General features: G+C 43.5%; 1 protein-coding gene across 4 annotated transcripts in view; it reads left to right on the forward strand.

The window, feature by feature from the left end:
- The window catches only part of IQGAP2 (IQ motif containing GTPase activating protein 2), a 276,016-nt gene extending 254,425 nt beyond the window's left edge, over positions 1-21,591 (forward strand). For 3 of the 4 annotated variants that reach the window (XM_083151991.1, XM_083151993.1, XM_083151998.1), the window contains 8 exons: positions 3,113-3,215; positions 4,039-4,180; positions 11,175-11,262; positions 11,642-11,854; positions 14,849-15,009; positions 17,241-17,384; positions 18,743-18,851; positions 20,432-21,591. In XM_083151991.1, the coding sequence (XP_083008117.1) occupies positions 3,113-3,215; positions 4,039-4,180; positions 11,175-11,262; positions 11,642-11,854; positions 14,849-15,009; positions 17,241-17,384; positions 18,743-18,851; positions 20,432-20,545 (1,074 nt within the window). In that variant the 3' untranslated portion in view covers positions 20,546-21,591. The remainder of the gene's footprint in view (positions 1-3,112; positions 3,216-4,038; positions 4,181-11,174; positions 11,263-11,641; positions 11,855-14,848; positions 15,010-17,240; positions 17,385-18,742; positions 18,852-20,431) is intronic. The other variant, XM_083152004.1, reaches the window with a different exon arrangement.
- The last annotated feature ends 82 nt before the right edge of the window (positions 21,592-21,673 follow it).

Consider the following 21,673-nt stretch of genomic DNA (forward strand, 5'->3'; position numbering starts at 1 on the left):
AACCGTAACTTCCACCACTGGGGAGTCGCTGACGCTGTTTTGCCCACATGCCCCTATCATGCCTCATAGCCCAGCCTCCTGCTCTCATGCACCCGAACTCCCACCCAGTAGGAGGAGACACTGACTAAGGGCCACCATCCTGTACTCCTGTACTGCCACGCTGGACCCTCACCCACTGGCAGAAGCTGCACAGTATCTCCCACCCTCCTCTTTAGTCCCCCTTATGCCCACACACCCCTATCACTACCCAGCCTCCTGTTTTCCTGTGTCGTGACCTCCGCCAGTGGGGAGCCGCTGACTCAGAAACACCCTACTATACTATTGCACACACACACCTAAACAACATGCACACACAGCCCCCCCCACACCCACAAATGTCACTGTACCATCCACACTATCAATGTACATCTTACTCTGTAACCGCTTTTTAATTAAACAAAACAATACACAGCCCCTTCCACATCATATGCTCTCTATTTAACACATTTCACCTATAACTCAAGTTGCAATACAGGGCATCTTTCATACAATTCTAACCATCTTTCTCATATGCAAATGTTCACAAATTAAGGGGGCGCAGCCCCTTACGACGGTGTGAAGAGCGCCCGTAGGGCGCGATGAATCACCTAGTGTATTTATATTTGTCGACCCAGTGGTGACGGCGGCCCATGCCGTAAGTGTGCGGACCTCCTATAAACACACCATCATGCACTGATATATTTCAACACCCTCAGATGCTCCCACAATAACCAGGGGTTTGATTAAATTAAACCTTCTATAAATTAAGTAGTTGTCCATTTTAATGGGCAGTAATATTAACAGCCCCACTTCCACAAACCGATAAATGTAATTCTCTATATTCAATGTGTTTGTTAAACTGATTTATTGTACATAGGAATAACAGCGCTGTCTTATACAGAGTACTGTATTGTACATGAGGTGAATATATATTACTGTCTTATACAGAGTACTGTATTGTATATGAGGTGACTATATATTACTGTCCTATACAGAGTACTATATTGTACATGAGGTGACTATATATTACTGTCTTATACAGAGTACTGTGTTGTATATGAGGTGACTCTATATCATTGTCTTATACAGAGTACTGTATTGTATATGAGGTGACTATATATTACTGTCTTATACAGAGTACTGTATTGTATATGAGGTGACTATATATTACTGTCTTATACAGAGTACTGTATTGTATAGGAGGTGACTATATATTACTGTCTTATACAGAGTACTGTATTGTATATGAGGTGACTATATAGGTACTTATGTATTATCTGGGCTCCCATATTAAATGCACCCCATTTTTTCATACCCCTACTATCCAACTATGCATGGAGTTGATTTTATATAGTGTGGCGAGCGCAGCGAGCCACCGTGCCCGAAGCATGGCGAGCGGACGCGGTCTCATAAGAAAAACGGGAGCCCAGATATTACATAAGTACCAATATATATTACTGTCTTATACAGAGTACTGGCAAACAAGGTGATATTGAGCGCTGATTAAATTATTCTGCACTGCAGCTGCACCAAAGAATGGGGATTACCTAAACCCCTTATAATTGGACCAAGCAGACAAAAAAGAATATGGAGCAGCGCTGTGCTGAACAATTAGAAAATATTTTTATTTAAAATATAAAATATACCAATATTGTGGCCAACAATAGACAAACAAGACTCACAACATATAGTTTGTTAGTCCATTCCCATCCCTCAGAACTGGTTAGTACTTGTTAGCATGCATGTTTAGAACTTTTGTGGCTTTTTTAGCAGATATATTCAAGTAATCAGTCCTCTCACTTGCTGTGCACATACAAGATTTTAGAATAATACTTATGGTTCTTTAAAGCTCAGGAGCAGTGATGGGGTGTATGGGGCTGTAGATACCGCGATTCTTCTCCGACCGGTGGTTCTATCCAATTACACGGTCATATCCGAGATTTGATCGTTGGTGGTGTCTAGTGGTAGCCAAAAAACGTCCCCTCTGTTCCTCAACGCGTTTCTCCGCCTCAAGATACTTTTCAGCGGCTTCCTCAGGAGTGGTTATACAGAGTACTGTGTTGTATATGAGGTGACTATATATTACTGTCTTTTATACAGAGTACTGTATTGTATATGAGGTGACTATATATTACTGTCTTATACAGAGTACTGTATTGTACATGAGGTGAATATATATTACTGTCTTATACAGAGTACTGTATTGTACATGAGGTGAATATATATTACTGTCTTATACAGAGTACTGTATTGTATATGAGGTGACTATATATTACTGTCTTATACAGAGTACTGTATTGTACATGAGGTGAATATATATTACTGTCTTATACAGAGTACAGTATTGTACATGAGGAATAATAATGCTGTATTATACAGAGTACTGTATTGTATATGAGGTGAATATATATATTACTGTCTTATACCAAGTACTGTATTGTACATGAGGTGACTATATATCATTGTCTTATACAGAGTACTGTATTGTATATGAGGTGACCATATCTTATTGTCTTATACATAGTGTTCATTCTAGCACCCGCCAGCTTTGAAAACCCATGCAGTTCCTCTTCCCTGTCTGAGGTGTTGCTGTGTGCTGTAGTGCTTCTAGCACAGTGTGGTCTGTATATCAGCACTGATATGCTAACCAGACCTGTGCTAGAAACACCACAGCAGAGAGCTGTGGCGGGTGCTAGAATGAACACTAATACAGAGTACTGTGTTGTATATGAGGTGAATATATATTAGTGTCTTATACAGAGTACTGTGATGTATGAGGTGACTGTTTCTTATTGTCTTATACAGAGTACTGTATTGTACGTGAGGTTACTATATATTACTGTCTTATACAGAGTACTGTGTTGTATATGAGGTGATTTGTATATTAGTGTCTTATACAGAGTACTGTGTTGTATATGAGGTGACTGTATATTATAGTCTTATACAGAGTACTGTGTTGTATATGAGGTGATTGTATATTAGTGTCTTATACAGAGCACTGTGTTGTATATGAGGTGACTATATATTACTGTCTTATACAGAGTACTGTATTGTATATGAGGTGACTATATCACTGTTTGTTATGTCATTTCAGTTGCTTTTAGAACATCAGGACGCTATTTCACCCGACCACAATGACGTTCTTCATGAACTGCTTGAAGCACTTGGTACCGTCCCTGACGTGGAATCTTTCCTTGGTATGACCAGTGGGTTATTTTTATTTTCTTGTTTTATTGCTTGCGTCATTACACAGGCAATAAAACATTTGTATTAAATTGAATTGTTTTTCTTAAGTCATTTCCTCTTCTGTGTTCTCTGGCTGACCAGATAAGTAAAATTGTTATTATTATTCTGTAGGCTGTGTCACGCGTATTACGCACACGCTATGTACCATATAGACAAATGCAGCAGGGAGACGTCCGTTTACTGGTTTTGCAATATTAGAAGGATGGGAAGTCGCTTGTCCATGTATTGAATGAACAAAAAAAGCCCACGGAGCCTGGGGCCGGTTTGCAGTCATTAACTCTACAGTGTCTAGGTCGATAGTCAAAAGGTTGACAACTATTGGTGGACAGTCAGAAGGTCCACATGGAAAAGGTTGACCTGAGTTTTTGACTTTTTTTCTTTGTGCCAACATGTGTCAACAGGCGGTATTTCATACCCTACCATCCACTACCGCGTGGTGGGAAAATATAATAGTGTGCCGAGCCCGATGCATGTCAAGCGTAGCGAGCCATAAGAGTACACTTAGATGGTGGCCATATTGACATACTGTAGTGTAGACACCAAAAAAAAACTTTAAAAACTCATGGCGAGCTTTACACCTTGTTGACCTTTTGACTGTCCACCAATAGTTGTCAATAGAGAGTTATGCTTGGTATTATGTGGTGATAAATTAGGTACAAACTTTAGTAACATTATATTTTATTTGATGAGTATAACAGAACACTGTAGAAATTGCTTTACCTCTGTAGTGTGATCATGAGAAAGTACAGTATACATGTATCCTTTGTGTGGCAGGTGAGGGCGCAGTTGATTCCAATGATCCCAACAAAGAGAACGCGCTAAGCCAGATGGCAAAGACTGAAATCTCCCTTTCATTAACGAGTAAATTTGATTTGCGGGAGGGAGAAGATAAAGATATGAAGAGCCTGATGATCAAGTAAGTATTTTGCCCTGGAAGATATTAAGTAGTTAATGTACACTTTACAAGACTCTCTTGTTCATGTAGACCCTATAGATCAGTGGTAGCCAACCCTAGCCCTCGAGAGCTACCAGCAGTTCACATTTTCCAGACAACCTAGCTGCTGCACTCATTAATCACTGACACATTTTAAAAGATCCACAGATGGAGCAAATTAGCTCACTTGTGATTCTGTGAGGAGACCTGCAAAACATGCACTGTTGGTAGCTCTCGAGGACTAGGGTTGGCTACCCCAGCTATAGATTGTGGTGTTTTATTTCTCAACACTAATGTGAACATGGTTTTGCACCTTTTTACAGCATGGTGGCCGTTTCCAAGCTTACCATAATGATTTGAATGTTGACCCAATTTCCCTGTCCTTTCTACTACCAGTTCTACTGTGGAGTGGGAAGGCGAATATGTAATTAATTTTCATTAAGAATAAACACAGTGTATAGCGGTGGTGGGTTTTGTTCCAACTGCAGCGGGCTTTTTCCATTAGCAGCAAACCTCAAGGAGTCCCCCGGTACATTGAATATGGCGAGCGGCTGGCACGGGGGTTAAACGGTGAGGATGGCTCGTTTTCGGCAATCCTGGTCGAAAACAAGGTACGCAGACACCCCCTCGCCGGCAGCATTGAATACTGCCCAGTGAGTTAGGGGCATTTTCTAAGCAATCTCACTAAATCGATTAGAAAATGCTGCTACAGTACATTGCTCCATGTGTAGGGGACATCGCTCGGCGATTAATAACCAGCATGCTAGAGATTAATTGGTTACAAAAAGGAGAGGAAAGAAAAGTAGTTGTAGCAGATGCACACCAGAAAGATAGAGATCTTTTACTCGAAAGGAACTCATCTGTGAATACTTGTGATTATATATGACTTAGGATATTGCCAATTTGTGGTTTAAAAGTAATCCCCCTTCGTGGGGTGGTTTATAAGAATATCAGTGTCTGGGGTGTCACCACTCGTATGACACCTATCTTGTACTTCTGAGATGTTCCCACTGAAATCCAGGGGTATATGTAAATATTTTTCACAAATGTACATATAATTGGCCTATATTGGCTTATTCAATGTTGAAGATTTGAGATTAGCCCTGTTCGTTTGTAATATAAACACCACTAGATTTTGTACATTGTATACTTGACTGTATCCTTGACTGCTTGTCCAGATAAATCAGAGGTAATAATGTTGCAGAGATGGATACTATTTCTTAGCTTCAAAGAGTTGACAGGATAGCACCCCCGCTAACCAACTTCGGTACTCACGGCGCCCACGATTTCCATCTTATACAATTTTAAATTGTATACCATTGTATATGGCATACAATGAGATGAGATACGATTTTAAATTGTATAAGCACACTAATGGGTGCTTTCAATGTTAATTGGCCCCCCTATAAGATTTTTAATTGTATAAGCACCCTAATGGGTGCTTACAATGTTAAATGCACCCCCACGCCACCCCCACTATCAACGCCAACCCAAAGCGTGGCGAGCGGTGGAGGTAAGCGTCCTCCGACCTTTTCATACCCCCACTATCCATGTCGGCGTGGAGTTGATTTTATATAGTGTGGCGAGCCACCGAGCCCGAAGCGTGGCGATCTTCCGCGTTTTACTTTACATTTATTACGCGTCCGCTTCGGGCTCGGTGGCTCACTGCACTCGCCACACTATATAAAATCAACTCCACGCCGACATGGATAGTGGGGGTATGAAAAGGTCGGAGGATGCGTACCGCTGCGCTCGCCACGCTTCGGGTTCGCGTTGATAGTGGGGGTGGCGTGGGGGTGCATTTAACATTGTAAGCACCCATTAGGGTGCTTATACAATTAAAAATCTTATATGGTGGCCAATTAACATTGAAAGCAACCATTAGTGTGCTTATACAATTTAAAATCGTATCTCATCTCATCTCATTGTATGCCATATACAATGGTATACAATTTTAAATTGTATAAGATCGCATCGCATCTCATTGCATACCATATTAAGCGTTATGGTATGCAATGCGATGGGCGCCGTGATAATACACAAGTACCCCAACTTCAATATAGTGGTACATACCCTTATTACACAGGGTTCCATTATATATTTTTTTGTGTGCAGATTTAAAAAACAACCTCTTCCTATATATTAATTGGTCAGGGCCAGTGTTCTCACTGGAGAACACTCACCCTGATAGATTGCTCAGCACACCGTGCTGACACATCGCTCATCTCCCCGTGTGTGTGGCCCTTTAGGATGACCTATATAAACACAATTTACTTTAGTTGGAGTGCTGTGAAAATTCTTATACCCAAGGGTACCACTGATGTATAGTGTTTGGCAACGTTGCAGGCCAGGGAGTGGTAGGGTGTAAATTTGGATAGTACTTACGGGAATGTTTGTATTGGAAGATTTACATTGATCATTGTATGGAAGATCTAGAACTAAATAATGGACAGCACCACATTACTTTGAAAAAGGTCTTTATATACTATAAATAAACTAGAAAGCTGTGAGAAATCCTTTCTTATTTCTGTGTACAGTATGTAGCTTTGCTTCTTGTGTCTGTGTGGTCCTTGCCCTGCCCTCATATGGGAGATACTCACAGAATTGTTTTTGTTGCATTTTTGGATGAACATCTTACATTACATTGCTAAAGATAATGGTACAAGTTAGTACAAGTTCATATTTTCTGATTAGAGCCATCTGTAAAGGCTTTGATCCCCAGCCCTTACTGTACTCCGAAGAGAGCGTCACATCCTTGGCTCTTGGATGTGTGTTTTTATCTTGCGGGACAGAGCTAGATAGTAGCAGAAAGCTCATTGTAACATGGGCAAAGAGCTCTGTTTTAGAACTTAAGGTGTGTATACACACAGGGTAACCTGGCAGCCGGCGATATCAATGTGATATTGATACAGTGGCGTAACTATAGCTCCGCAGCCCCCACGGTGGCGGGGGGGGGCGCAGAGAAATTGGGGGGGCTGCGGGGCTATAGTTACCTGTGGTCTGCGTCTCGCCCGGCTCTCTGCCGGGACCTGCCTGACAGTCACGGTCCCGGCCGGCTCCTGCTGCAAAAAACTAGAAAAATTAGAAAATGGCTTCCCCCATACTGCAGACAGTTTTCTGTCTGCAGTATGGGGCAGCCATTTTCTAAGAGTCAGTTTTCATTGTAGCAGCAGGAGCCGGCCGGGACCGTGACGGTCAGGCAGGTCCCGGCAGAGAGCCAGGCGAGACGCAGACCGCGGGTGCAGGACAGGTACGGGTAAGAAGGGGGGGGGGCAGGTTAGGTGTGTGCAGGGGGGGCGCCGAAAAAACGTGCGGCGGGGAGGGGGCAAAATAGTTAGTTACGCCCCTGTATTGATATAATGTCATTAATTGGGCACCATTGTTTAAATACATCAACATACACCACCCTGCATTACATTTAGCAGAGCAGTTTGTAACAAATTGTATTTAAAGTTCTAAAAAAAAAAGCATTAAAAATGCATCTCTGTAACAAGGGAGTTGGTTAATTTAGAGATCTTATGTCATGATCAGTTTTGTTCTTAGTCACTGGGGCCAGATTGCATTCTTTCCCATGTATCTAATGTGTGTATTTCATTTTTGTATAAAAAACGAAACAATTCTGATGGGAATGTATTTTACGAAACCGTCTATTTGGATGATTCCCGTTTGTATATTTATATTACTGTCACCATGTCACATTCTCCTCGTTGCCAGGTTTGTAACAGAATCTACAGGGTCTTTTCTGGGAAGGTACTTTCAGGTCTCTGCCATCCCCTCCAAATGGTCCAGACTTGCCTTTTCTCCCCCCAAAAATGTGTGAATGTTCATTATCAGGCTATCCAATTATAGCCCTTTTTGCAAAGACCAATGTTTTATGTAGAGCAGTGGTCAGGGAACTTGGTCCTCATTACCCCATACAGTGCATGTTTTGCTGGTAACCCAGCAGGTGCACAGGTGTACTAATTACTCAGGCACATTTTATAAGGTCCGCAGGTGGAGTTAATTATTTCACTTGTGATTCTGTGAGGAGACCTGGAAAACATGCACTGCATGGGGTAATGAGGACCGAGTTCCCTGACCACTGATGTAGAGGATATTCTATATTCAATAACCTTACATTGTTATCATATGGGTTTACTGCACTCTTTAAGACTGGCCAAATTATCAAGGAAAATGGAAGATGTTTGATTGTATTGAGTTGTTACTATTATTATTATTATTGTTAATATTATTTATAAACGCCTGACTAAGGGGCTGATGCAGAGTGAGCAGTATGTTTGGGTGTTGTACCTGACATGAACTCAATCTACACTCGCTGATCAAATGCCCACATATTATTCTGAGATGAGCTGCACTCATTGGTGTTAATTTGATTACCAGTACTTTTATTATCAGGGTGATTGATTATTGGTACATTTACCCTGCACTGATCATACTGTCACTCCGATTTGGGTGCAGGCAGTGGATGGTCGATGCCTGTTTCTCAATACGGAGGAGTGTTGCTGCCGTTCCATAGGAGGGAGATTTCCTGGCCTCTATGTAACAGATGCGGTGGCCGGCTTGTTTGATCCCATAGCTCATGCAGCCAGCCAAAGGTGACGGAGATCGGATGACCTGCCACTGATGCATTACTGATCGGCTCAGCGATGCAGCAGGAGGCGTGGCTCCTCCTGCTGCATTGTCATATTAGGGTTATCGCTGCAGCAATAGCAATTCCAACCACGTCGGAACTAGAGCTGTAGTGAACATTGCACACTGTAAACCTGGGTGTAGAATGTGATATTATTTTATGGGCAAGGAAAAAATGCCTCCCATGTAAACAATCAAGTCGGCATACATGAGAGATGTGTCTTTTGCACTTGCTGCAGGGCAGGTGGAAATATGTAGTAATAACGATGACTTGGAGTAAACCAGCCACACATGACGTCAATGGAGGACGGCTTATGTATCTCTGGATGTGTACAGTTCTGCAGATGTATGGAAATATGGTACTTTCCCGCACAGTTTTCTATGGCGTTATGGCCACTTAGCTTACACTACATTGTGTCATAATATATGTATGTGACTTATGAATTTCTCTTACATATTTGTTGTCATTTGCTTGTCCGGTATGCAGTTGGACAGTGTTGGACCAGTTTGGACAAAACCAATGAAAGGTGGCTTCACTGGGTCCAGATTAGGTTTACAGCCACTAAGAGCCCCAATACTGACCCTGTGGGGATCCCTGGGGCCCAAAAAAGGGGTCCGGCCACTACACATAGTGGGTCAGGGAAGCAATATATGGCAAAGCTGCATAACATAGAGGGGGTAGAAGACATTGATTGGGTAAAGAGTAGGTTCACAGCCACTAACACCTGCAACCCCCGACATCACCGGGGTCAGGGATGCAAGATATTGAAGAGATGCATAACATGAATGGGTTAACATGGGGTTTAAGAAAAAAAAACTTGTGGTCGGATCCGGGAGCCCACCACAGACAGGGGTCTTCCAGTCAAGTCATGGGCATAAGGATCGGTTAAGCTTAAAACAAAAGAAGGGTAAAGTTCAAAAAATGCTAATTGCACAACCAAACCTGGGTACCTCAGCTAGTAATAAAAAAATGAAAAAGTTTCAAAAATGTTTTCAAAATGCCACAGATACAGAAAAAAATGCAAAGGCAACCCCCCCCCCAAGTAAAAAAACAAAAACAAAAAAAAATATTGGTACTCTTTACCTAGAAGGGCGCCCATCGTGGTGATCGCGGGCATCGCGGGCAGTACATTAACGGCCGCGCCGCGATGCCCGCGATCACCGCGATTTCCCATAGGGTTCAATGTTAAATTTTGTGCTGACCGCGATTTTACATTCAATGCTTCAATGGCCGCGATTTGGCCATAGGAATCAATGTTAAATGGGCTACAGAGCCCAAATAGGCACAATTAACCCTTAAATGTCCCCCCAAATTTGTAACGACACCCCACGATCCACGTCAACCCGAAGCGTGGCGAGCGAAGCGTGGCGAGCGCAGCGAGCCCGCGAGGGGCGGCGGTACGCGTCCTCCGACCTTTTCATGCCCTACTATCCACGTCGGCATGGAGTTGAGAATAGAATAGTGTGGCGAGCGCAGCGAGCCACCGAGCCCGAAGCGTGGCGAGCGCAGCGAGCCCCGCGAGGGGACGCGGATACCTTCACAGTTATACGCATCCCCTCGCGGGCTTCACAGGTGTCCGTGGCCACGCGGACACCTGTGAAGTCCGCGAAGGGACGCGTTTACCTGTGAAGGTATCCGCGTCCCCTCGCGGGGCTCGGTGGCTCGCTGCGCTCGCCACACTATTCTATTCTCAACTCCACGCCGACGTGGATAGTAGGGCATGAAAAGGTCGGAGGACACGTACCGCCGCCCCTCGCGGGCACACTGCGCTCGCCACGCTTCGGGTTGGCGTGGATCGTGGGGTGGCGTTAAAAATTTGGGGGGACATTTAAGGGTTAATTGTGCCTATTTGGGCTCTGTAGCCCATTTAACATTGATTCCTATGGTCAAATCGCGGGCATTGAGGCATTTTACATGAAAATCGCGGTCAATCAGCCTTTTTAACATTGTTCCCTATGGGAAAATCGCGGTCATCGCGGGCAGCAGATTTTTTATGTACCCGCGATTTACCCGCGATGACCGCGATTTTTTACCCCCGACGCCCGCGATTCCAATCGCTGGCGCCCTTCTAGGTAAAGAGTACCAAAATATTACTATTCCGAGAAAGTCTGTCAATTTATGGCTACAAGCGAAACCCCATCAACAAAAATGACACTAGGCAGCCACTTCCGGGGTCTGTTGGAAAAACTGACAATCTTAAAACTAGAGAAGGATAAAGTAATGCTAATTGCACAACCAAACCTAAGCAACACCAGGTACCTCAACTAGTCATTAATGTAAGGAACAAGGAGTCCTATTTGCATTGCTTGTGGCTACTGTAAAACTTTCTCTATATTTTGTGTCTAGGACTAAAAAGTTGATTGTAGATGTGATCCGCACCCAGCCTGGAGACAGACTGTTAGAGATTTTGGAAACGACAGCTTCTTCACCACAGGTAATGTTATATATATATTGTATCTCCGACTGCTCTGCACCTCGCTACGCAGTGATGCATGGAGTAATAGATACTGTGTGTAAATGGAGCACATCCTAGCATGATGACCTAGTATGCACAGGGAATAGTAAATGTTCCTACTAAATTGTAGACTGTGTTTATATTTCTGTCTCCGCTAAGGCTTAGTGCACATAACAGCTGGGCCCCATTACCAGCATAAATTAATAATTCTGGGAAACCTTGTGTGGGATGTGAACACTTGAACTTCATTCATGTTTTGAAGTCAGATTTTTAGATCCGTCTGTTTTTAGACCCTCTGATTTCCCACTACATGTCACGTTGCCTAGCTTGCGTAATGGGCACAATTATCTGATTTCAGGAAAATGAACACCTAAAGGTCATTGAGAAACGGGCAGCTCTGGACGCCAAGACCCCCGACAGAATGAAGAGGAGCCAGTCTGTGCTGGAAGATGGTCAGCTCCCCTTGGAGCAAAAGAAGAGGAAAATACTTAGAAATCTCCGGACTTTAGAGCAAGCCGGACTAGTGACCGAGGGGACAAAGTACCAAGAAATCATCAATGAGATTGCGAAGGTTCTGCAATTTTTTCTTACCTATACAACTCTCTGACTGCGTGTTATTCCCTCTCTCACTGATCGTATATATTATATTGCGGCATATTCTTAGGCCATCTCTCCTTACTTTGTATGTTCCTCATCTACCCACAATGCACTCTATTCTTCATCACCCGTATTCGGCCAGTGTACTGATGTTGTGCGTTATACGCATGCGCAGAACCATTTCTGCGCATGTCTGTACACAGGGAGCGAGCGAACCCAGCGAAGAGTCCGGTCGCTGAATGCTCGCTCCTGGCCTTCCGAGCAGGGGTGGAGAGGAAAGTTGCGGCTTGATCAGGGTCATTACCATATGCGCACGTCCTGCATTACATGGGCGTTCCCATGAAAACACAGTGTGTGCGTATGGAAATGCGGTCGTGACATGCGTGTGGGGAGCGGACAGCTGACTTAACCGCATGTCAGCTGCCTGCCCATATCCCTGCTTATCTTCGCTCATATGTACGAGTGGTCCAGACCACTCGTGCATGGGCGAGCGCTTTGCACATCATGCGATGGTCGCTGGGCATGGAATGATGGGGTAGGTTTCCACAGGCATGTGAATGGATGTTCACATAAAACATCCATTTGCATGTCGAGCGGCTGAATTCGGCAAGCGATTGGGCAGCGCCAGTGATCCATTCGCTAGGCGGGATTTGGTACATTCGCTTCGGCCCACGCACGGGTCCAAGCAAAGCAATCAGAATAAGGGCCATAGCCTGGAGCCGCCAGGAATGGTGCGGTGCATCAGTGTTACATATACAGGCGAAAATAAACCCTGGAGTCTATTCATCCTATTCATCCACTGCAGCATGGGGCCCTCCTTCAGACAGCTCATGTTCTCTGCTCACTGTTCACACAGCGGGGGAGGCGGCCAGGGTGGGGTGCTTGGGGGAGGCACACCTACCTTCAGTGCCCGAGGGCTTAATCTGGCCCTGTCTGTCATGTAGACTACAGCAGTGGTGTATAAGCACTGGTGCTGCAGACTCCTTCTGTTATACACATACTGGGATCCACCCTTGAGCCCAGTATTCTGCCTGCCTGTATGTGTGTATGTACTGTATGTATATACAGTATATGTCAGTATTCTGAGACAGTCTGGTGATCCAAAGAGAGTGCCAGAAATAGCTGCATTTACTTCCTGGCTCAGGTTAACCACTGCACATCGCAACAATGGGTTGCAGTGAGGAGCAGTGACATCACTGTAGCATTTACCACAAGGAAGGGCTTTTTATGAACTTGATTAAATCTATGTGAATGTAAACTGGATCTTATAATGCAGATATATAAATACATATATAGAGGTAGTGTAGCGGCTTGGCACTCCAACTCAGTAATACAGCTTCCCTGGTGCCCTCAGGATGCAATGGATAGCCCGGTGGTATAAGAATATACACAAACAGCGGCACTCAATGGTTTTTTTTAAATGGTGTATTCAAGCGGTCCAACGTTTCGGGGACTAGCCCCTTTGTCAAGGTGCAGGAAAACAAACGTTTTGTGGTAAAAAGTGGTAAAGATGGCCCAGCGATAGTAGAAGGGTTCCACAGACAGTCAATAGAACAATCAGAAACTTTGCCAGAGTGTAATGGACCACAATAACAGCTTTGGAACTCCTGCACTGCACATCCTGTTATTGTGGTCCATTACACTCTGGCAAAGTTTCTGATTGTTCTATTGACTGTCTGTGGAACCCTTCTACTATCGCTGGGCCATCTTTACCACTTGTGTTCCCTATATATGCTTATTGGATGTTATATCTGAATGGTGGCAATATTCCACTCTGGAGGAACAATTTTAGGATTCCTTGATTTAAAAAGGGAAAAAATGTCTCCGTACTTTCCTGTTACAGAATACGTGTGAACTGTTCATATAATATGCTGCTTCCACTGCCCCTGAGGAAGTCTTTTTGACGAAACGCGTTGGGCATCTCTTCGACGATCGGAAGTCCAATCAACAGTTCTTTTGATAACAAATTGTGCCAAAATACATTTTTATTGGTTATTTTATTATTACTCATTGAGCATCTTTTATTATTAAATAAGATTATTACTTTTAAATGTGTTAATTCATGTCTGGAAGCGCACCCTGATCTTTTTCCCTTTCTTCATCTCTAAAAAAACTGGGTCTCGTCTAACAGAAGACCTTTCAGTGGTGCTGCTTTTATTTTACCCAGGCGCAGATTGGGGTTTTCCATTCCCATATATATATATATACACAGTATATGTGTGTGTGTGTATGTGTATATATATATATATATATATATGTGTGTATATATATATATATATATATATATATTATATATGTATATATATGTATATATTATTAATGTATATATTTATTATTAATGTATTAAAGCCAGCTCACACTACAGGGTGATTGAAAAGTCTATGTTGAGGATGACGTCAGATTAATGCTAACAAAGTGTTAATGTTAAAGCATTTTACCAGTGTTGCATTATAAATGTAACCCTTTGAGTGCCAAAATAGGTGTAAAAATTGCCAAGCAAACATTTTTTATTCATCATAATGACTAAATTGTTTACCTTTTATATAGGAAATATAATCATTTTTTTTTTAGACCTTTTTTTTTATTTGAATTTATATAGCAAATGTGAGCAACGCTAGCATTTTTTTTGAACATCTTTCACATATGTTGTCACTCAAAGGGTTAAACATGCTGTTTCATGATCATGTTTATAGTTCTAATGTCCAAACAGTTAAAAGGCTTTAAGTAACATTACAACTGTGTCGGCATTTTGACTCTGAACAAAATCGATGTATTTTTTTTATTTATTTATTTATGTACTCCGTTTGGGCAAATTTATATTCAGATAATTATAAACCTATTCCGAATCACTGTATGTGTAAATGTACACGTCTGGCTAACCTTAGAAATGACACACTATTTGCAGAATATGTAGTCCTAAGGTTACAGCCTAATATAACACATTGCTGCTTATTGCATATCTTTACAGGATATCCGAAACCAAAGACGACATCGGCAGCGGAGGAAGGCTGAACTTGTAAAACTACAGCAAACACTCAGTGCCCTAAATTCTAAGACTGCGTTCTTCGAGGACCAGATTACCTATTATAACACGTATATCAAGACCTGTCTGGACAACTTGACCAGGAAGTATGTTCTAGCAGTATCCTGAAAATAGAGCTACACTGTCTAGATGGGTTCGGTAGGATTTCCCCACATTTATAATGCTGACGTGCAAAAATGTCGGCATGTCAAAAAAGTCGATTTTTTTTTTTTTAGGGGGAGTCTATGTCGACATAGGTCGTCAACATGGACAACGTATACGTGTACGGTGTCCCCTCGCATGGCTTGTGGGCTTCGGCCCACTATTATAATGTAATTCTATGCTCACTGGTATCGTAAAGTAACAGCAAGTCTGTTTCAGATAAACTTTTTGACATGACAGTATTTTGACAGTCTGCCAATGGTTGTCTGTTGTTTTGTTTATAGGTAAATTGAAAGCATCCCATTTTGCTTTAATTTGCCATCCACATTGACTATTAATGAGAATAGTGACCTGTACTAAGCGCAGTGATAGCAGAGGGAAGCACCTCATCCGAAGCCTGTCTAGCATCTACGTTTCCTATAATTGTAGTTATGTATCATGAAATATACAAAAAAACACAAAAAAGCTTTTTCTTTGTCAGCTATTTCCATGTTGACTTTTTGCCCATGTTGACCTAATGTATGCTCACCATATGGGGTTGACATATTACACTAGATCAGGCATGTCCAACGTTGGCCCTCCAGATGTTTTGAAACTACACATCCCAGCATGCTTTGCAATAGTTTTAGCATTCTCTAATAGCAAAACTGTGGCAAAGCATGCTGGGATGTGTAGTTTCACAACATCTGGAGGGCCAACGTTGGACATGCCTGCACTAGATGTTCATTCTATAGACTTGCATCCTACATGATAATAGTATTGCAGAGATCTCAGCAAGGCGTCTCTGCTGTGGTGGTCATACACTACATGATAATAGTAATGCAGAGATCTCAGCAAGGCGTCTCTGCTGTGGTGGTCATACACTGCATGGTAATAGTAATGCAGGGATCTCAGCAAGGCGTCTCAGCTGTGGTGGTCCTAGACTACATGATAATAGTAATGCAGGGATCTCAGCAAGGCGTCTCAGCTGTGGTGGTCCTAGACTACATGATAATAGTAATGCAGGGATCTCAGCAAGGCGTCTCAGCTGTGGTGGTCATACACTACATGATAATAGTAATGCAGGGATCTCAGCAAGGCGTCTCTGCTGTGGTGGTCCTAGACTACATGATAATAGTATTGCAGAGATCTCAGCAAGGCATCTCTGCTGTGGTGGTCCTACACTACATGATAATAGCAATGCAGGGATCTCAGCAAGGCATCTTTGCTGTGGTGGTCCTACACTACATGATAATAGCAATGCAGGGATCTCACCAAGGCGTCTCTGCTGTGGTGGTCATACACTACATGATAATAGTAATGCAGAGATCTCAGCAAGGCGTCTCTGCTGTGGTGGTCCTACACTACATGATAATAGTAATGCAGGGATCTCAGCAAGGCGTCTCTGCTGTGGTGGTCCTACACTACATGATAATAGTAATGCAGGGATCTCAGCAAGGCGTCTCTGCTGTGGTGGTCATACACTACATGATAATAGTAATGCAGGGATCTCAGCAAGGCGTCTCTGCTGTGGTGGTCATACACTTAATGATAATAGTAATGCAGGGATCTCAGCAAGGCACCTCTGCTGTGGTGGTCATACATTACATGATAATTGTAATGCAGAGATCTCGGCAAGGTGCCTCTGCTGTGGTGGTCCTACAGTACACAACATGATAATGATCATGCAGAGAGCTCAGCAAGGCATCTCTACTGTGGTCAGGGCCCGTGCATGGCACCGGAGCGCCCCAGGCGGGGGGACGCCCCGGTGCTCACCCGGCGCTCGCCATCGCTTCGTGCGTGGGGGGGGGGTTGGGCCGTCGCCGCACCCCCCCCCCCCCCTCGTGCGCCCCCCCCCCCCCCCCCCGATGGAGCGGAGGTGACCGTGCTGATCCCCTCTCCCCTCCCTGCAATGCCCGGGCTGTACATCACCTCACCCGGCACCCTCCGTCCTCCGTCTCTGCTGTGGTGGTCCTACACTACATGATAATAGTAATGCAAACATGCTCTCGCTCAGTCTATCTCTTGCTTTTCAATTGTAGACAATTTTTATTTTCATGAAGAGATATTAAAAATGAATACAAAACATCAATTACAGTTAGGATGGGAAAAGTATTTAATTGTGTAAATGCTTTGCTCCGGTATGTAAAATGTCTACACTGGTGGATCTTACAGATCATTGATGTATTGTCCACAGGAATTCGAGGCGTTCTATTAAAATGGATGGGAAAGGAGAAGAAAAAAGCAGCAAGAAAATTAAACGGTCGTCCCTGAAATACACGGCAGCAAGACTGCATGAGAAGGGTGTCATCCTGGAGATCGAGGGGCTGCAGACCAATCAGTGAGCTCTAGTTGTAAACATTCTGGAAATGCATGTGGTCGCTGTACTAAGACTGGAAGATTATTAGAACTCTTTTCCTGTTGCAAGTGGAGACCTTGCAATATATGAGGCCGGCCGTAGCTGCTGCGGCCTGGGAGGCCGGCCGTAGCTGCCACATCACTAGAGGTTGGCCATGGCTAAAAGATATCCTGCTGTATAACCCCCACCGCTGGTATAGTACATCACTTGTTTTATGTACTGCAAGTGAAGTGAAGTGAAATCCTTTTTAAAAGCCAAGGGATGCAGCGGGCTGACCAGCTCGCTAAGGTCGCTTCCCATGTGTCCATGTCAGTATTGATAGCATTGAATGGATGTTGGGGCACTCCGTAGTCAGTGCACTTGTTGGAGGTCAACATCCATAATTCTCTAATCTCCAGCCTCATCTGTTGAGGGAGAATGGGGTGGTGATGTCAATACACTACGATACAATTTATGATCATCTGTAAAAAAAAAAACCCAAGGTCTTTACAGACGACATTACAGTGTACATAGATCCTCATAAATGGTGTAGGCCGGGGACCAGTCCCTTTTATCCTCAAGTTTCTGTTAGGTGAGGAGTTATTACATTTTATTTATAAGGCGCCACAAGTGGTTCGCAGTGGTGTACATATGGAATAGTGGTGATAAAGTACGATTCTAGTTCTGGGTTGGATAGTTCATACTCAGTGGCGTAACAATAGCCCCGCAGACCCCGCGGTCACAGGGAGGCACTGATTAAGTATGGGCGCTGGGGGTCTGAGGGGCTATCATGAGCCACACTGCTGCTGGGTCCCGGGACCAACCTTGCCCCTCTATTTGCCACCAGGACCCGCAGATCTACTTGTCTCTTGTCTGCGATCCCGACTCTCCTCCTGGCAGGCTTCTGTTAATGAAAATGACCCTCATAAAATGGCCGCCCCTTACAGCAGACAGTTTTTGAGGATGCTAGAGAAGGCGACGGCCTCATCTAGCATCTTTAAAAACAGTCTGCTGTTGGGGTTGGCCATTTTGACAAGTAGATCTGCGGGTCCTGGCGGTGAACAGAGGGGTAAATAGCGAGCCTGGCGGCAGGCTTTATTTTAGGGGGGCATCTGAAATTCTGGGTGAGACTTTGCTCGCACCTCTCCCCCACCATACCTCTTCTGTAATTACAATTACTCTCAATTAGCACCCTCTTTTATAAGTTAGACTATGGTTGTGCTGATTTCTCTTGTAGTTGAGATTACATTTACTTGTTATTTTGAGGGTTTTTGGTTTTTGTGTTTTTTGTACGGATTATGTCTAAGAAAATAATAATAGTTGTACCATGCGTTCATCCCACTGTATGCTTGCTTTACCAGGTTTAAGAATGTTTTATTTGATATCACGCCTGGAGACGAAGTTGGCGACTTTGAAGTTAAGGCAAAGTTTCTTGGTGTTGAAATGGAAAAAGTCCAGCTTCATTTTCAGGTAACTGAATCTAAAGAGTAGAATCAATGTTTTCCACTTTTCTTTTGATCGCTACAACTGGATTGGGAGGCTGGGGACAAAATAGCTTGTGCAGGGCACGCTATAACCATCTCCTGATCTAACCATTGCAGGAGCATCAGAAGCCTTTTATTGGCTTCAAATGCTCCAGCGCACCAGCATACACACTATACAATTATTGGGCCAATCAAACAGTAATTGTCTCATCGCCCCAATAATAGTATAGTGATAACTTCAGTCACTTATTCAGAGGTGCCATGAATAACGTTCTTCCTAATGAGAAGCCCACTGACAACGGCGCTAATCTCTTAAGTCACACCATAGTAGCTTCTACCAACCCTGTAGGGGCCTTGTCTGCAGCACTGCATCTTTAGATGTCAGCGACATGCCCACATTAGCTTAACCACCCCATTACCTTACAGGAATGTCAAATGAAATCCACAGCTCTTGCGTCCAAATTCATTCGGCATCTCCCGGAAGTAACCATCAGAATGCCGGTGAGCTTCAACTCTGAAACATTGGACAACTGCATGAGTAAGGGCGTGGCATGTAGGTACCATGCACCTTTAGGCAAATAGATTCTTCCCTGCGTTTTTTTTTTAATTAACTAAATCCCTAGTTTCTGTTCTTAACGAGGTATCAAAGTAATTGCTTTGGAGAGCTTAGAATGGTAACTTAGGTTGGCCTCTATGAAGTAAAGTTGTGCTCTTGTTATGGGGGACTACAGTTCGGAGGCGGACTCCTCTGTCAGATTCCCAAGCTGTAAAAGAACTCTTGTAGGATACAGAAGCGTTTGCTTTGGGGTACCAGCGGGTGCTTCAAGACATGATGCGAGCAGTGTAGAAAATGGGAGATACACAGGGCCGGTGCAAGCCCTTCCAGCTCCCTGGGCGACCCACAAATCACCCGCCCCCTCCGCCCGCCCGCCGGGGGGGTTGTCCAGCGGGCACCAGACCAGCCACGCTCTGATGCTGCAGAGGGGACTGGGGAGACCAGAAAGAAAGCTGCTGCTGCACCAGCAGCAGCTCGCAAGTACGGGACACCCAGCCGGGGTGGAAGGGGGATTGCGGGCGCGGTAGTGGTGGAGGGGGGGGGGTCACCTGGGGCACTCTGCGGCTGAGCAGCAGGGGTGGCAGCACGGGCTCCATGCAGGGAGGGGGGGGCGGGGGCGTACGGATTCACCTGGCAGCTCCCTGCTTGGTTGATTTCCTGGCTGGGTGTCCCGCATGCTGCTGCAGCTTTCTTCCTTGTCTCCTCGGCGGCTCAGTACCGCCCTCCAGTGACCGGCGCCCTAGGCAAATGCCTAGAGCTGCCTAGTGGTGGCGCCGGCCCTGGAGATACATTATGTAGTTGCCCAAACAGTGCACTTAGCATTAAAGTATCCCCATCTGCTCCTAAGTGCCCTTATAGCATTTATCAAGTCACATATTTGCTGCTGTCAGGACTGTAATATCACCATTATCCTCCTCAACTGTTTGATATCCATAGTCACCATCCATTTCACACCGGACATAAATAGAACTGTACCCTACTGACTGTTTGCTTTTGTCTCCACGTTCCAGGACCTGCTGCAAATGCAATATGACGGAGTCGCTGTCATGAAAATATTCGACAAGGCAAAAGTCAATGTGAATCTTCTTATATTCCTTCTAAACAGGAAATTTTATGGAAAATAAATACATTAAAAAAAAAATCAGGTGTTTTAATGGGGAAGCTTGCGTTTAAATCAATACCAGAATTATTTTTTGTAACATTTTAACTTAATATATTAATTAAAAGTCCAATTGTGAATGAAATCTATTTCAATTAAAAGAAGATGTAGAAAGTAACCAAAATTTCTAAGCTGATTGTATTATGGTGCCTTTAAACCCTTCGGTGACAGAGGATTCTGGGCTGCACGGAGCATGGAAGATTTTGAACCCATTCCACACTGAAATGACTTTGCAGTGACACTGGCCCAGCCTCTGGCTGCACATCACACTGCATTTTTACCACGAGAGACAAAAGATTCAATTAAATGCGTTCAGTCTTACTAGGTTTTTGTAATTTCATTGCACAATTAAAATATAAAGGAGATAAACCTGTTATATATATTTTTAATATTGAGATTCAACTGGAAAAAATAAAAATAATAAAAAAAAATTGTAAATGTGTTTGCGTTAAATAAGTGCTTATTGTCTATAGTGTTAATATACACACAGCAGGCCTGATTCAAGATTTTCAATCTAGCATAACAAAATCTGATTATTTTTTGTTATTTTATTATTATTATTAACAGTCATTGCCGATGTCGGGTAAACTAACATTTTGTCCATTGCAAAGATACAATGTTTTGGAATACTGTAATCTTGTTTTCTTGAGTAACTCATAATTTATAATGGCAAGAGAACATTTTCTGTAATGACACTTTGCATGAACCTGACTGCCGAGTAAATGCACTACTGCCGGTTCGGCCCATGTATTCTGTTCTCTGTCAATCTGTACTGAATGGCATCGAGGTACCTGGGTAATGATAGCTGGATTTAGTGTCGGAGGTTTAGCCGTCCCAGTGCGTATGTGTTATGGGAGGATAAGCAATGCATTATGGTACATTGTGTCCTCTTCAGCACTGAATGGGTTACACAACTTTTTTTTTTGTTTGTGCCTTTTTATATGTCAATTGCTCAGTCTTTGTAATTCTCTTTATTTTTTAATGCAATAAAATTCATTGTTTCATTAAAAGCCGTTGTTCAAATTTTGAATTTTTTCTTCTTTCTTCTAAATAAATAAATAAAAGCATAGGGGGTAACTGTACATCACCCAAA

The sequence above is a fragment of the Crinia signifera genome, chromosome 1 (genome assembly GCF_055691185.1).
Source record: "Crinia signifera chromosome 1, ASM5569118v1, whole genome shotgun sequence".
Classification (NCBI taxonomy): domain Eukaryota; kingdom Metazoa; phylum Chordata; class Amphibia; order Anura; family Myobatrachidae; genus Crinia; species Crinia signifera.